Source organism: Solanum stenotomum, chromosome 11 (assembly GCF_019186545.1).
Source record: "Solanum stenotomum isolate F172 chromosome 11, ASM1918654v1, whole genome shotgun sequence".
In the NCBI taxonomy this organism is placed as follows: domain Eukaryota; kingdom Viridiplantae; phylum Streptophyta; class Magnoliopsida; order Solanales; family Solanaceae; genus Solanum; species Solanum stenotomum.
The window spans coordinates 54,100,494-54,116,553 of record NC_064292.1 but is presented as its reverse complement, the minus strand read 5'-3'; the positions used below and the strand labels follow the sequence as shown (position 1 = coordinate 54,116,553).

General features: G+C 28.3%; 1 protein-coding gene across 1 annotated transcript; it reads right to left on the bottom strand.

Annotated features, from left to right (window-relative positions):
- Positions 1-1,179: 1,179 nt before the first annotated feature.
- Positions 1,180-3,336, bottom strand: LOC125845544 (transcription factor MYB20-like). The gene is made up of 3 exons (XM_049525083.1): positions 3,069-3,336; positions 2,606-2,735; positions 1,180-2,140 (listed from the first exon to the last, which is right to left on the bottom strand). The coding sequence occupies exons 1-3, from the start codon at positions 3,199-3,201 to the stop codon at positions 1,471-1,473; spliced, it is 933 nt and encodes a 310-aa protein (XP_049381040.1). The 5' UTR covers positions 3,202-3,336; the 3' UTR covers positions 1,180-1,470.
- Positions 3,337-16,060: the final 12,724 nt, after the last annotated feature.

The window sequence follows — 16,060 nt, the reverse complement described above, 5'->3', positions numbered from 1 at the left end:
TAACCCGCACTACGCAAGCCTGGTGCGACGAGCTCGACCCAGAAGGCAAACCCCTTGCTTTCGCTGGCAAGGGGTTTCAAACTTGAGACCTCTAACATGAAAGTCCAAGTCCAAATCACTGGGCCACCCCGAAGGGTAAAGATTTAAATAATATTACACACCAATTATATACTATATATTTCATAAATACATGCACTACACCAAAACTATATTGTTACATGAGAACTGCTCCAATAAAATATTACACATGGAAAAAAGTATTTACTATACATGTGATATTAATTAATCCATTATTTTTTAGTTATAATACCTAATAACATGTAAATATCAATGTTATAAGCACATGTTTCACCCTTTTTTAATATATAATTAGTACTAATATGATGAGAATAATATATAATTACAACAAAAAAACTAGACACCTTGCGCGATATATAGGAATTAAAGAATTTACGTAATTTATAAATCGATTTACGCTTGTAGCTACCTGGAAGGTATTTCAACAAAAGTATGATAGTCGAGATGATCGTAAATTAACTGTCTGATGTTATTATTATAGTTAAAAAGGCACTAGCATTATGTATCAAAGTGCTCATTGCATCTCCACTAAAATATATGAAGGACCTTTCCTGAATTCTAGCTACACTCTGTATTAATTATTAAAGGCATAATATATAGATAAATATTTTAATTAGCCTTAATCAGTAAATAAATATTTAATTTTGAAAATGTACATGATCTAGATAATATTTAAGCTTGTTTTTATTGTCTCGTGAACATCTGACACTAATATATTCTTTTTCTCTTGACTCTAGAAAAATGAGAATATTTTAGTAGTTACACAGTATATAAGTTAATTGATCATTGGATTTCTTCTTTATTAATTTATCTATGCCATATGTAAGAAAATGTCAAAATCTAAAGTATCGTTTTGTTTATTGATACTCTTTGGATGAATTTAACAAATAAAAAATTGAAAAGAAAAATCGAACAAATTGAAGTTTTATTAATATAGTTCCTTACAAAATTCATAAGGATTGCCAAGTTGGTTGAACATGTGATTTTCTAAATGGGTTTCTCAGGTTTGATTGATTTTTCCAAAGAATAGCAGATGCGAGTTCCATTCTGACTATTTCATGAATCTTGTTCAATAATAAAGTTGGAATAATGACAAATTAGCAAACTAAAGTAAAGTTAGAAAAATAAAAATGAAACTTTTATGATCAGAATAAATAAAACTTTTCATTCAGCAATTTATTCTGATTTGTACATTAGAACAAAAGAGCTTTTTACAATATAAAGTAGAAACAAATATTTGGTGTGGGAATTTTTGTATTTTTCTCCCCATATACCTTTTTTCACCTTTTTATCAACTAAAACTACTATTAACAAAAAGTGACACGTACTGACCAATAAAAAAAAAGAAACTTTAAATTAAACTCTGCGTATCGAATAAACTTATGTACTGTCTCACAAGAGTTGCTCAAACTTCCATGATTCATCAAATGTAACATTATTCATCATGTCACTATGATCATCCTCAAGCAAAAAATCCAATGTGCTGCTAAAATCATTATTAATTTCCCATCCAAATCCCATATTGTTATTATTATTTTCCATTAATGGCCATTCATCAAAGCTTGATAAAAACTTTAAATCTTCAAGAATGTTGGATGATGATGATGATGTAAATGAAGATGATGATGTCGATGGAGTTGATTCTTGGACTAAAATCTCATGAGGTTCAATCAATGGAACTTCATCAATACAAAAGCCATTATTGTTGACTTCCACTATGGTTGAGTCAAAATTATTCGCGCAATTCGTCCCCATGGTGTTATTATTATTATTGTTGTTGTTATCATCGTCTTCTGATTTGATCTCTGTAATAGTTGATTGATCAATTGGACTACTTTCAATATCCATTTGTGCCAATAATATATCTTGATTTTTTTCTTCTTCAATTGGTCGATTTCCTTGTTCTAATGTGTTTGTTTGGTCAATAGTAATAGTGGAGAGTGGCTTGTGAGTGATTGGATCAATCCCCATTTTCTTCAACTTCTTCTTGATGTGTGTATTCCAATGGTTCTTGATTTCATTATCTGTTCTTCCAGGTAAATGAGAGGCGATTTTTGACCACCTACAAATAATAACTTTATCTGATCAGTAACTCAGAATATATTGTGAGATCAATCATTTAAAATGACATATTTACCCTCCATTGATCAAAGAGAGTAAATTTTGGTCATGTTGGTAGAGGGGTCCATTTTCCCACTTAGGTAAAAAGAGTCATAAATTGGTAAAGAAAATTGAAAATTTATTGATGGACAACAATGACACATTGAAAAGTACACAATGAAGAATCGGTGCCTGAAATTGAGTTAAAGTTTTTTGTCTACCACTTGAAATTTATTTATTTTCTTGAAGTTTTAAAGAACTTTATGATCCACACAAAGAGCTCCAAATGGACATAGCACTTATTTTATAAGTACTACACTTTTAACTCATGTTTTTTTGTGAAATATTCAAATGTCAAAAAGTGAAAAGTATGAGAAACAATTGACATGTTTTTTTTTTACTTCAAAAATAAGTAATTATAATTTACCTATTTCCAAGTTGAGCATGAAGATCAATAACCATTTTTTCTTCATATTCTGATAAAAGTCCTCTCTTCAAATCTGGTCTTAAATAATTTGTCCATCTCAATCTACAACTCTTTCCACACCTCAATAGCCCTGCATAATGAAAAAAAATAATATTAATATTACTATATACTATAATCAAGAAATAATAGTAAATAAACAATCATTGAACCACCCTTTTCTCATTTTCCAACTTTGCACTAAACACCATTGTCCTACACTTTTCCCTATTCTCAATGACAAAAGTTGGATCAAGTGTGTTCGATACGAAGAAAAATATTTTCATATTTCATTAACATGTGTCTATTTTCTCATATCATTTGATGAGGTAGATGCAACAAGTTCTAAAGAGAACTTGCTACGTCTAGTCTGAATATTTGTCAGGTTATATCTGACGAATTATAAAAGATGAAAAATGAGAGAGACCTGCTAATTTAGGGACAGCTCTCCAACAACATTGTCCATTATTGAGAATGAAGTTAATGAGTTTCTTGTCTTCCTCAGCTGTCCATGGACCTTTCTTCAATCCAACTTTGTCACAACAAGGTTGTCTCCCCATGATAATAAAATTTTCAAGAAAATAATAACTAAGTTCAAGAAAATTTTGAGGTTTGTTTTTGATGAAATAATATAAGAAAGAGATTTTGGGATTATTTTGTTTAGAAAGAGATGAAGAGTTGGCCTAAACTCTATAGAACAACAACAAAGGTCACCTACTTATATATAAAATCATAACCAAACATCCCCCACCCCCACTAACCTAGTGGGGTACCACACATTAACACCTCTAGAGAAAAAAACACGGCTTATTAATCAATTATTATTATATAAAAAAAAAAAATCTATCATAACCCTTTAATGGGTTTAAGACATATCAGTACAGATGATGGATCGGTAAGTATTTTGCTTTTCCAATTAGAGGTCTTGAATTGGAGTACTCATAGATATATAGATTCGTTTATATTTGAGATTATTTTATCCCTTAATATGAGACTTTTCAACATGAATTTAAATTAAGTCTGATTTTAATATGAATATCAGACATTGAATGGATAATTGAAAAAAAATAATCTAAGGTTGTGGTTCGAGTTATTAAGGAAGCAAAAAGATAAAATTTTGAGAAAAGGGTAAAAATAGATTTGATTAAAGATGAATTCAAGATTTAAATTTAGAAAATTGTGTTTAAGTGATTAAACAAGCAAAAAAAAATAAAAATAAAAATTCTAGAAAGGAATAGAAAAAGAAAATAACACTGATTAGAGATGGATTCAAGATTTTTGGATTCCAAAATTTCTAGAATTCGAGAAACTCCAAAAGATTACTTTCACTCTGAATATTCATAAAAATATCAAAAAATAATTCCAATGATATACATTCATGTCTAAACACGACTTCAATATTCAAATATCATTTTCAACTTAATTAAAACAAATACAATATTTTTTTCGATTTTATGTTCAAACACCCACTCACACTTTTTTTTTCTAAATTTATTTTCTGAAAAATTTACACCCACACGTGTAATTCAGTCATGCAGCGCGTGTAAGTGCGTGTTATTTGTCACATTGAGAAAGCGCCACCTCAACACACCCCTCTTATTTTCTTTGCTTGAATTTGAAGCATAAAATAAAAGTATGGAGAAAACACTTAGTTCTCTCACACCTCAGCAAAAATAGAAAAAAATAAATTGGATATTTTAGTATAAAGTATAATTTTCTTGAATACACATTTGAGATAAAGGGGCTAATTCAACAAAATTTACATTTATTTGGGTATGATATATTTTATGTATACTTGTTTGAATGTTGACCCTTTTAAATTTACTTATCAATGTATATTTTTAGATAACTTTGACTTGGGTTGAGCTCTTTGTTGGATATCGTTCGATCAATTAATTTATAAAATAGATATAAAAATAATTAAAGTATATATATAATATATAAAAATGGTTATAATAAATATATATAGTATATGTATAAATATATGTGTGTTTATATTTTATAAATTAAATCACTCAAAAATATTGAATGGAAATTTTTCCTCATATATATATATATATATATATATATATATAGATATAGATATATATAGATATATATATATATTAATAGTGTAAGTTAATTGACTACGACATGTAATTACACCATTTTCAATGTTACAAGATCACTTATTATGGAGAACTAATGGTTGTTGTAAGTGAATTTAATCTGATGGTATATAGAAATTTATTTTGTGTTCATGCTAGAATCGTTCTAAAAACTCAATTAATATACTCGCGTTATATTCAGGTTTAGAGATAAATTTGAAAATTTGATGTTTATGGATTTCTGTAGAGACCTTAAATTTTAATAAAATAATAATTAAGTTCATAATCAAATACATATAAATATATTTAGTTGATTTCTTTTTACATATATATACGTTTAAACAAAAACTATTGAAGTCACATGAACCTCTAATAAAACCGACCCTAACTAGTGATTTTATTCATGAATATTTTGGCGCAAGGGTGTCTTGTTTAATGTTGTGCTTTTAGTAACACTTTAATCATGTCTGATAATTAAGTATTTTTTTTTTATATTAAGTATGAGTTCAATTTTCACTATTATCCTTTCTTGAGTAAATGCAAAAAATAAAAATGATAAAGAGAACTAAAATTTCACATTTGGGTTGTGCATGAGATTGAGAGAAATTGTTTTCTTAAAGTTAAATTCAAATATAACAACATAGATCTTTCCTTAGGAATAAATTCAAGAGATATTTAAGGAACTAATTAAATTATTATTTGACACACAACAATAGTCTACGTTTTTAGTACTCCAAAATGGACCCACAATCTTATGTATTAAGCAAAAAAATAAAAAAATAAAAATCTTATCCTTAGATTAAAACCAAAGATAATTTCATCTGCCAGCTGGTGGTCAAGATTATTGTAATATACAAAACAATTGCAAAATATAGTAAAGTCTACTAGAAGACTTGACCTGCGTTAATAATAATAATAATGTACGTGCAAATTTACCCAACTTGTTGGTAGTAAGATTCTTGATTTCAATTAAATTTCAAAATTTATGTTCACATTTTCACAGTAAATATGAATATATACAAAGGCAAAGTCAAGATTTGAATTTAATCGATTTTAAGTTTTAGGATATTGATATCAGGTATTAGTGATTGGGTTTTAAATTTAGTTTATAATATTTAGTCATTTTTTAAAATATAAATACAAAATTTGAACTGAAGTTATTGAGTTCAGTCGAATTTGTACATTAACTTCTAGCTCCACGCCAAGTGAGTATATATGTTATATTATAAGTTTATATGTGCAAAAGTACCTAATTAATTTGGTGGTGAGATTTCTTGAATATATCTGAAAAAAGTTTGAAATCTGAATCCCAATATCTCTTTTTCCATATAACAATCCCTATGTTCTTTCTTTCTTCATTCTTTTTTTTCTACAAATTTATTGTTCTTTTGTACAAGAATTCTTGAGAAAAAAATAATTGATAAGCAACTTATCTAACAAAAAAAAATAGGAAAAAAAGAGAGACGAATTAACCTTAATATATTTTCATTCAATCGCTTAAACTAAAAATATTCACATATCGATATACAATATATGTATACTCTGTATCTATTATAGAGAAAAAGTAAATTGTAAATTTGACCAGCTATTTATGTGTAAGACGTCAAAAATATATATACCCAATATTGTTAACCAGATATTTCGAGTTCGAGCCCTGAACATGATATAAGTTATGGTAGGTACTACCGTAATAGGTACCTTATAGTTTATACAATACAAATTTAGATTAATTGAGCTTTTATCAAGAGTATTCGTACATCGGATGGGACCAATTAAAAAATGAAGTTTAGTATTTGCCTTAGCTTGTTGTGGTCTTTTTAAAAAATGAATGCATGTATTAAAGAAAATGTTTATTTAATATGGGGATTAAATAAATTATTGTGCAATATGTACATGCCAAGTAGATTTTAAGATCTTACCAATTAAAAAATGAAGTTTAGTTATTATGTTTATAAATAAGAAGGAAAATAGTGGTTGAGCATCTAATTGGCATATCAACTACCATGAAATTTATTATATTGACATGCAAAATTATCATGGTATGTATACTAAGATTATTATTTTTAATAGCATAGAATTAGGATCTACATTTATACTTTATATTTACGAGTCACTTTCACGTAGAGAAAATGAAATATATTTTCCATCATGACAAATAATTTAAACTAACCTATTATCTTATTTGAGCACACGAAGTTCCAATAAACTAATTTATATGATCTCCTATATATTTGAATCAAGGGAGGATATTAGTAATCGGGTTGAGGTTTCGGAGAACTCAATAACTTTTATGTTGATTTTGTATTTATATTGAAAAATTTATTCAATATATAAGAAATATTATTTAAAAATTGATATTAAAGTAGGCTCTTGGTCCAGCGACATAAATGAAACTTGGGTTTAAGCTTTGTTGGCCTCTTGGTCCTTAATAAGTGGGATGGAGGTTAATTAACGACAATGATAATTTGATTATTAATGACCCCTAATTGACAATCAAGTCCTAATTAATACTACTACTTGTCATATACTTGCTAATAATACAAAACATTTTATAATAAGACTTTAACTAACTCCATGAAATATAAAATCCACCAATTTCTTGTGGATCTAACTGTTCTAACCATTACTATATATATATATATATATATATATATATATAGAACAAGTCTAGTATTCCAACTCTTTGGCTCGTATCTTGTATATGTCACGATTCAAGTACATGACATGTAGTGTTTGCTTTGGCCTAACAAACCTCGCAGATTTATTCTTTGAGCGACGCCATTATCAAGCTAAAATGCGTGTATCATGTTATGAACACTTGTATTATGACTTATAAAACTCTTCATTTTCCTCTCATTTTGATGTGCGGGATTCACCTTATCAAGTGTAACATGTGCATTCTTTTTTCAGAAACTTGTCAGCCAAAAAGTCTATAGTCCTTTTGATCTTCGATCCGCCTCCTTCGTGGGCATGACAATATATAATATGTGTGTTTTAAACTAATTAAGTAAATTAAACGCGAGTTATGGTAGATTCCCAAATTTTAACCATAATACGTTTAAATCAGTATATTGTAACTTAACATGTTATAGTAAAAACAATATGTTACTTTATCTTTATGTCCTTATCTCTTTAGAAAACTCATGTAACTTCACCATATAAAAGTATTAAAACTACGGTCCTGATCCAATTGTTAAGGTATTGTCCGCTTTACGTTTAGACACATATATAAATTGCTTCTTCGATTTTAACTCGAAAGATGCCTCAACAGTTAATTCTAAAATCATTAATTCTTCTTTCTCATTCCAATATCTGCAAGTTCACCTAAAGTGTAATGTGCACCCATTTTTCAGAGACTTGCCTTCCGTTACGGGTGTCACAAAGTATTTTTACACTGTTTTTGTACTTTTATTAAATTTACATATTTCAAAGTAGTAGTGACAAAAATGGTTGTTCCCTCGTACCTCAGCAAATATATGACTTAATTAGCTGACTCGAATAGGAAAAAGAAAAAAATTGAACCGTTGAGTAAACGTATATAAAACGTTTACTTATAAGATTTCACATTTGTTTTCTTGACTACTTGTTGTATTATAGACAAAATTTCTTTGACCAAAAAATAAAATATTTAATTTATATATTTTTTTAATAAACAGTAATGTTGATAGCACTTGAACCTTTTTTTAAAAAAAAAAAGAAAAAAAACTTAGCAAAAGACATGTCATTTACATGTAGCTACAAATTAATTTAGATTGAACCTTAGTCAATGTAAAGAAATGGGAAAATGTAAGTACCCCAGCCTATGCCCAAAATCCCTGAGACACACCTAACCTTTACTAAGGTCTTATTATCCCCGAACTTATTTTATATATAATTTTCTACCCCTTTTCGGCCTACGTGGCACTATCCTTGAAAAAATTGTCAATACGCGTTGGGCCCACAAGATAGTGCCACGTAGGCCCAAAAGGGGTAGAAAATTATATATAAAATAAGTTCGGGGGGTAATAGGACCTTAGCAAAGGTTAGGTGTGTCTCAAGGATTTTGGGCATAGGCGGGAGGGGTACTTATGCATTTTCCCTAAAGAAATTAATAAAGAGAGATTTAGTGATGTCATTATGGAGCTGCCAAAATGGGCTTGGCCGACCCAACCTAACCCTTGAATTAAATGGGGTTGGACTCAATTTTTTTAGCCCATTTAGGAACGAGGCTTTTTAGCGCAGCCTCATTTAACCCGCTAGCCTCGTAAGCCCAACCTGCAAGGCTCAGAGGCAAGCCCGTGTGCTGTGAATTTTAAAAATATTTATTATATATATTTTAAGTAGAGTTTTACTTGTTAAGATTTTGTCAATAAATATTTTTAAAATATCAATATAAAATCAAGACTATATTTTTTACATATCTTTTACATTTTAGGGTCATTAGCCCACTAAAAAGGACAAATTACTTAACTACACTCCTTTACTTACCTTAATATCCATTTATCCCTACTTATTTCAAAAAATTTTAAAATCCCTTATTTACCTATGTATCCCGCATGTATCCCGTGCACAACGCTATGTATCCCGCGCACAACGCTATGTATCCCGCATGTATCCTGTGCACAACACTATGTATCCCGCATGTATCCCGTGCACAACACTATGTATCCCGCTATGTGGAATGTATCAAACCTAATGTATCCCGTGCATAACGCTATGTATCCCGCTATGTGGAACGTATCAAACCTAATGTATCCCGTGCACAACGCTATGTATCCCGCTATGTGGACTGTATCAAACCTAATATATCCCGTGCACAACGCTATGTATCCCGCAAACATCATTTTTAAGGGATATTTGGTAAATAGAAAACTAGAAGGGATAGGATGTTATTTAGTACTTATAATATGTGGTTCCTATAATTTATACTTTTCTTATTAGCCCAAGTCCATTACTCCATTATAACTATGAATCTTTGACCTCTTTTACTTTTGTTTTTATGCCTAATTTTTCACTTCCTTTATTGTCTTGTTTATGAAAATAGTGATCATGTAATATTTTTTTGCTCGGATGAATATTATAAATGTTGTATCTTGACTATTATGTATTTGTTTTGTAAATATTCACTAAGTATGTGTAATTCATGAATGAATCTATGTATATATAGATGTCGTGTTCATCGGACATCAACGTACGTATCCTTTCTAAGAGGAAAATGTTGTCCGTTTTTTGGTTGAAGGGCCAACCCGTCCCAACCCGCGGTCCGCTTAGAGCTGGGTTGGGCTGCTATTTTATAGGCCCTTTAATTAAAAGGGTCAGCCCGTCCCAGCCCATTTAACTCTCTAGCCCGTTAGGGTTGGGTTGGGCCAGCCCATTTTGATAGCTATAGATGCCAATGACGGAGGGCGGGTAGATTGGTTATGGCGGTTCAAAAATTACTAGCACATTTCTAGGTTAACAAACTTTTGAAGAAAGTCTGTACGTGAAACCTTGATTAGGCGAAGGAAAAGTGAAGAGTTTTATAAGCATTACTTATTTTCATACAATACACATGTTTTTGTGCTCAATAATAACATATATAGTCCAAGAGACGGATCTATTGCGTCAGAACAAACAATACGTGTTATGGGCTTGGATACGACGACATATTTGCAACTAGCTTTGCCTAGATAACTTCTTTTTTGGATAACTCATCTTATAGGCCATAATAGGACTAGATAGTAGATAGTTGGGGTATACATGACCGGGTTGGTTCGGGTTTTTCAAATATCAAATCAAACCATTTGTGTCGGATTTTTGAATTTATAAACCAAATCAAACCAATAAAAGTTGGGTTTTTGAACCTCCGGTTTTTTTGGATTTTTTCGGGTTTTGCCAGTAAAGTATTCATACAAACATATAATTTACATGTACTTCAAATATTTCTTTAGTCCTACCAAAATATAACTATCTAAGGTGTTTCTTAAGAAAATAACACAAAATATGATATGATTAATAACACTAAAAAATACAACAAAAAAATAATAATGAAATCGCGTAAAATAAATATTGTAAATTAATAAGTCATAATGAAAATGATCATAATTTAAAAATATTAAATCATGCTAAAATAAGTTTAATAAGTATTAGTTACATGACTAAATATTAAAGGAAATTAAAATTAGATTATGTATTTTAATTGTCTAAACCTATGTAAAATTAAAGAACAAATATTCAATATTATTGTCATTCTTAGTGTTGAATTGATTTCCTTTTTGTAATAGTATTAATTTGATTTTGATTTAAGTTTTATTATAATTACTAACATCTATGGACTATAATCTTTATTGAACCATTAGGAATTCTAACTTTCAAACATGAAATAATATATTAAAAGATAAAAACTATGAAAAAGTATAAGGAATATTTAAAAATTATATCAAAGTAAATATTTTTACGTATAAAATAAAATTTTAAAATTATATATATAATGTTGGGTTGGTTTGGTCTCTGATTGGTATTTTTTAGTTGAAACCAAACCAACCCAAATATAGTCGGGTTTTTTTTTTCAATACCAAACCAAGTCAAACCAAATCACTAATCGGAACTTTTTTTTCGATTTGCGATTTGATTCGATTTTCGATTCGATTTTATACACCCCTAATAGATAGTGATAAAAGAAACACACTCTATTTATTTATTTGATTATATTATAACATGTCTCCTCATTTGCAGGTCTGATTGCTTTCATGGGACATGAAGTGTGTAGAAATTATTTCTTATATATAATAAAATGGATAATCATGAGATTTAAGTTCGAAAACTCTGCCAACTCTTATACTACATATATGTTGCATAATGATTGGCCAACTGATTTTATTAAAGAGAATATATTTTTATTAACTTAATTATTTCGAAGAGAAAAAAAAGACAAAGAATGGTAGAGCAACTTGAAGAGTGTTGTTGGATACAACGAAACAATGTAATATTATTTGCCTAGCTAATTGCCTCCTAATAATTAATAAAATAAGCTATTATATTTTATGTACCATGTGTACTTTGAAAATATTGATTTGGTATCAAAAGGAAATCCTAATGATTAATTACCTATTGGACAAAACTAATAATGGAATATATGTTGAAGATGATCTTAATATTGTATTATATGTTAGTAATTAATTAGGTACGTAGCATGTTCCTGCTAGCTCTTCTGCTACACCAACAAGTTGGTTGAAACAAAGACTTAGACTATTTTTTTTTTTTGTCTGGCGTTCGATATAATTATATTAAAATTTGACTAAATTATTGACCTATTTTGATGCATCTCGCTCAGCATGATTTTTTCTGCTTTCTTAAAAACTCAAATTCAAAATATCCGATTAAAAGTAAATTAAGTGATCATGAACCATTTTACTACTATCCATATTAGTAAGACTTGGACTAACTATATTAGTGTTGAGTATTAGTATTCTATGTGCCATAAAAACCATCATTTTTGTTTAATTTCCATTAGACAAACAAGAGAAAAATCAAATGGATAATTGAATTAATCAACAACCATATGTGGAATTAGTGACTAGAGTCTAAAGTACTCTTGGAGAAAATAAAAGTGAGATTAATTAGTCCAAATTGATCATATCAAAATTAGATTAAATACATTGAACCTCGTACCCCAAATCACATCAATTATCATATCATATTATCAACCATAAAAAAACAAACCAATAGTGAAAATCTACCTCATATGTAATTATACTAGTTTCAATTAATTCTATAAAAATAAAACAATCTTAGTATTTTTTACTTTTTCATCAACCATCTTTGTACCACTCTCGATTCAATCGACTCGAACTCGAGACTTTAGATACTTATACTATAACCTCATTCGCTTTGCAAACAAACTCAAAAACAACTTAATGCACATTTTTAATAATCGAATTAATTAAAGTTATTACTAGGAATAATTTTTTTCAAAATTTTATAGTTCATTAAATTTTATTTTTTTATTTTATCAAAATCTAGCCGAAATTTAAGAATAAATCATATCACACGCTTTTAAAAATAATTGGTCAAAATATATTTTTGGGTCAACCATATATTATTATCATGCAAGAAGGTTCTCACTAAGTCACTTCACTATCAATATAATAAATAGGACACATTTGTACGTTTGTTCAAAGACTTGAGAATATATATTCATTATAATTTGTCTTATTATTTTGTTTTTCATTAGTTTAATTTTTTTATCTATACAATCTTGAAAACCTAATGTGTAAGTATTTGATTCTTTTTAAGGAATATTGTATTACAGCTAAGATTTAACAAAAGTTTTCAAAGTCATCGAATAAAACCTAAATATGCATATTGGTTTTTGGTTTGTGTGGGGCATATATGATTTCTTATTTGAAGAAAGTTAATAAACATTCTTTTCACATGCACTTGCCGGGTACGGAATCATCTTTATTAAGAAGTATTTTAGTTTTTAGTGTGAAATTTTTGGCGTAGATTTGAATTTACTTGATCTCCAATATGAATATTAAAGACCGAATGATTTTTTTTTGTTTTGTCGCCACTAATTAGTCATTATCATTATGGGCAGATAACCTTTTCCCTTCTCTTCTGTAGAGAGGTTAGATGTATATTGTATGTATATTATATGTGTATAGTAAAATGTGTTACTAGTTTTTTTATATATTAAGATGATCTTTTTTTTTACATTTGCATGATCAATATAAAAGTAATCGTGACATTTCATTATTTTCGTAATGATACGAGATGGAAAATATATATACATATATTATACGGGCCTATTTCATATATCAAATCAATGAATGTATATTATACATATTCTTTAATAATACAAGTTTGCTTATTAATTAATTATAGTCAAGTGATATGTGTGTTTTTCACTCCATTTATCATTCATCATGATAATTAGCATGATTTGGGGCAACATCTAGTTAAAAAATAAGTTGTCGTTTTTTTCGGATAAGAGACATCATACCATAATAATTAAATATATTTACTTAACATGCATCTACTCATATAATTGGTCAATTTGATGAAAGTCAATGACTCGTAAATATTTAACAAGGTGTCATCATCTACATGTATTCGAAATACATTTGCTAGACTGACTAATTCAGATTTACATGTTTTGTTTTAAATTTAAGAGAAAAAATTCTTATTAAAAAACGCTAGATATTTGATTCGAAGTAGAAGAAACCCATTCATTCATCTCACATCCCTTGATGATAAGGTTTCACAAGATCAACTCAAAGTAGGGATGAATCTATTATGTTGATTACATATTCACCTGAACTTAATAATTTATGATCAGACCATATATCTATCTATCTAATATACTTTGGAATATCGACTAATTTGTCAACATGTATTTGTTGGAAAAACTCATGCATGCACTAATTAAATCAAAATAAATTCATTAAATAATAACCCAATCACTTTCTCTATTAATTAATTAAGATAAAAAAAAAACATTCATATATAGGCATTTGACTCCAATTACAGCCAGACAATTTCGTGGTTTGGTTAAGTTTATTACTTATGATTTTGAATAAGTCATGATTATTAAAAATTAGTTTACCAATCTCTATGAATTTGAATAAAGTGTTGACTTTACGTTAATAAATTTATTTCATATTATTTTTTATAAGTTAAGTATAAGTTGAATGTTGAAACTTCACCATGCAAGAGGTACTTTTATTATATATTATACATGCATGGATTTGGCTATCCATGCATGTAATATTTAAAAGATTAAGATTAATATTTCGTTGGAAAGTATCATCACTGTGTTTTTTTTATATAAAAAAATTCATGCTTGTGAGAATTTAATATGGAAAAATAGAGAGAAATTAATCAAAATGAATAAATGCCCCAAAGTCCTAATGCATGATCACAAATTTGACAAAAAAAAAAGACTATAATTTTTAATTAATTCCACCCAATGAACAAATAAGCACTTAATTAATTCAACAATTTTGAGGATGCACATCTAGACATCTTAGCTTGTTTCCGTTGTATTAATTGAACACTCCAACTTACAAAAAAAACGATTCAGACACCTCTAAAATTTATGCATCACGTCAGTGTCAGGTATCCAAGAGACACAGCGGAGAAGAGTTGATGAGGTGTCTAAATGTACATTTTCAAAGTTAGAGTGTTTAATTGTTGATTAAGGCCAATTCAAGTAGTTTATCGATGTATTATGCAAATACAAAAGTATTATAAATTAAATATACAGTATTGTTTCAAGAATAATATACATACGTATTAAATCTAAGTTTTAAAATCCAAGGAAAAATCTGAGTTACTATATATTGACTTTGGCATAAATAAATGCTATCCAAAATTTTGACTATTAATTACTAAAACATACTAATATTTTGAAATTTTTATTAGTCAAATTCTTGTGCAAGCTAATGGATATATATGACCTTTATATATGACGACAACATAAGAATTAATTAATAAGAGAAAAAAGGAAGGTTACAAGAAACGTGAATAAGAAAATGTAGAAAATGCATGCAAGCAAAAAAAAAGTCAGAAAAATTTTAATATGGTTTGAGTATAATAATATACTATATCTATATGATAAAAAAAAATGGAAAAGAAAATAATTATTACCTCATAATCATGTTAAAAAAGAGTATATCAGAGAATTTAAGTTACATACATTGTTCCATCGAAAACAATATTATCTTCATCTAACAAAGAGAGTAAGGTTTGCCGACAGCCTCCGGCCTCCTCAGATCTCACTGCTATATTATATTATTGTTATGATTGTATATAGTTACTGTAAAAAAAATTATCGCTATTAATGAATTTGACATTCAAAAGTAATTTCTAAAATATTTATTCATACTATATATTATTTGCAAATATTAGAGAAATTATCATAATTAGGTTTAATACGATCGATAAAAATTCCTAGCCCCCTCAACGAGGAGATCCATGTTTTTCATTCTAGATAATTCCACATTTAATTTTTTTCCACAAATATAATATTATATACATATATACCACAAAAAAATCAAAAACGAAAAAAGTATTATATTGTATGTTTCTTAACCGTTAATTAAGAAATTGAAAACTATGGGTAATATTATTGTCAAAATCTTACTTTTCATAAAATAATTTCACATTTTCCAAGTTTGAAAATTCATAGGGTTTCATATTAGTCTATTTCAAAACCTATTTTATTTATTTCCCAACTACAAAAATCAAAATAAGAGAACCTTCAAAGTGAACCTTCTTTTACAAGTACCATGTAGCTCGGTGCACGCAATATTTCATGTTAGCAGGATTTAGGGAATAGCCGCACCTCAAGGACTGTGATAGATAGTCAATT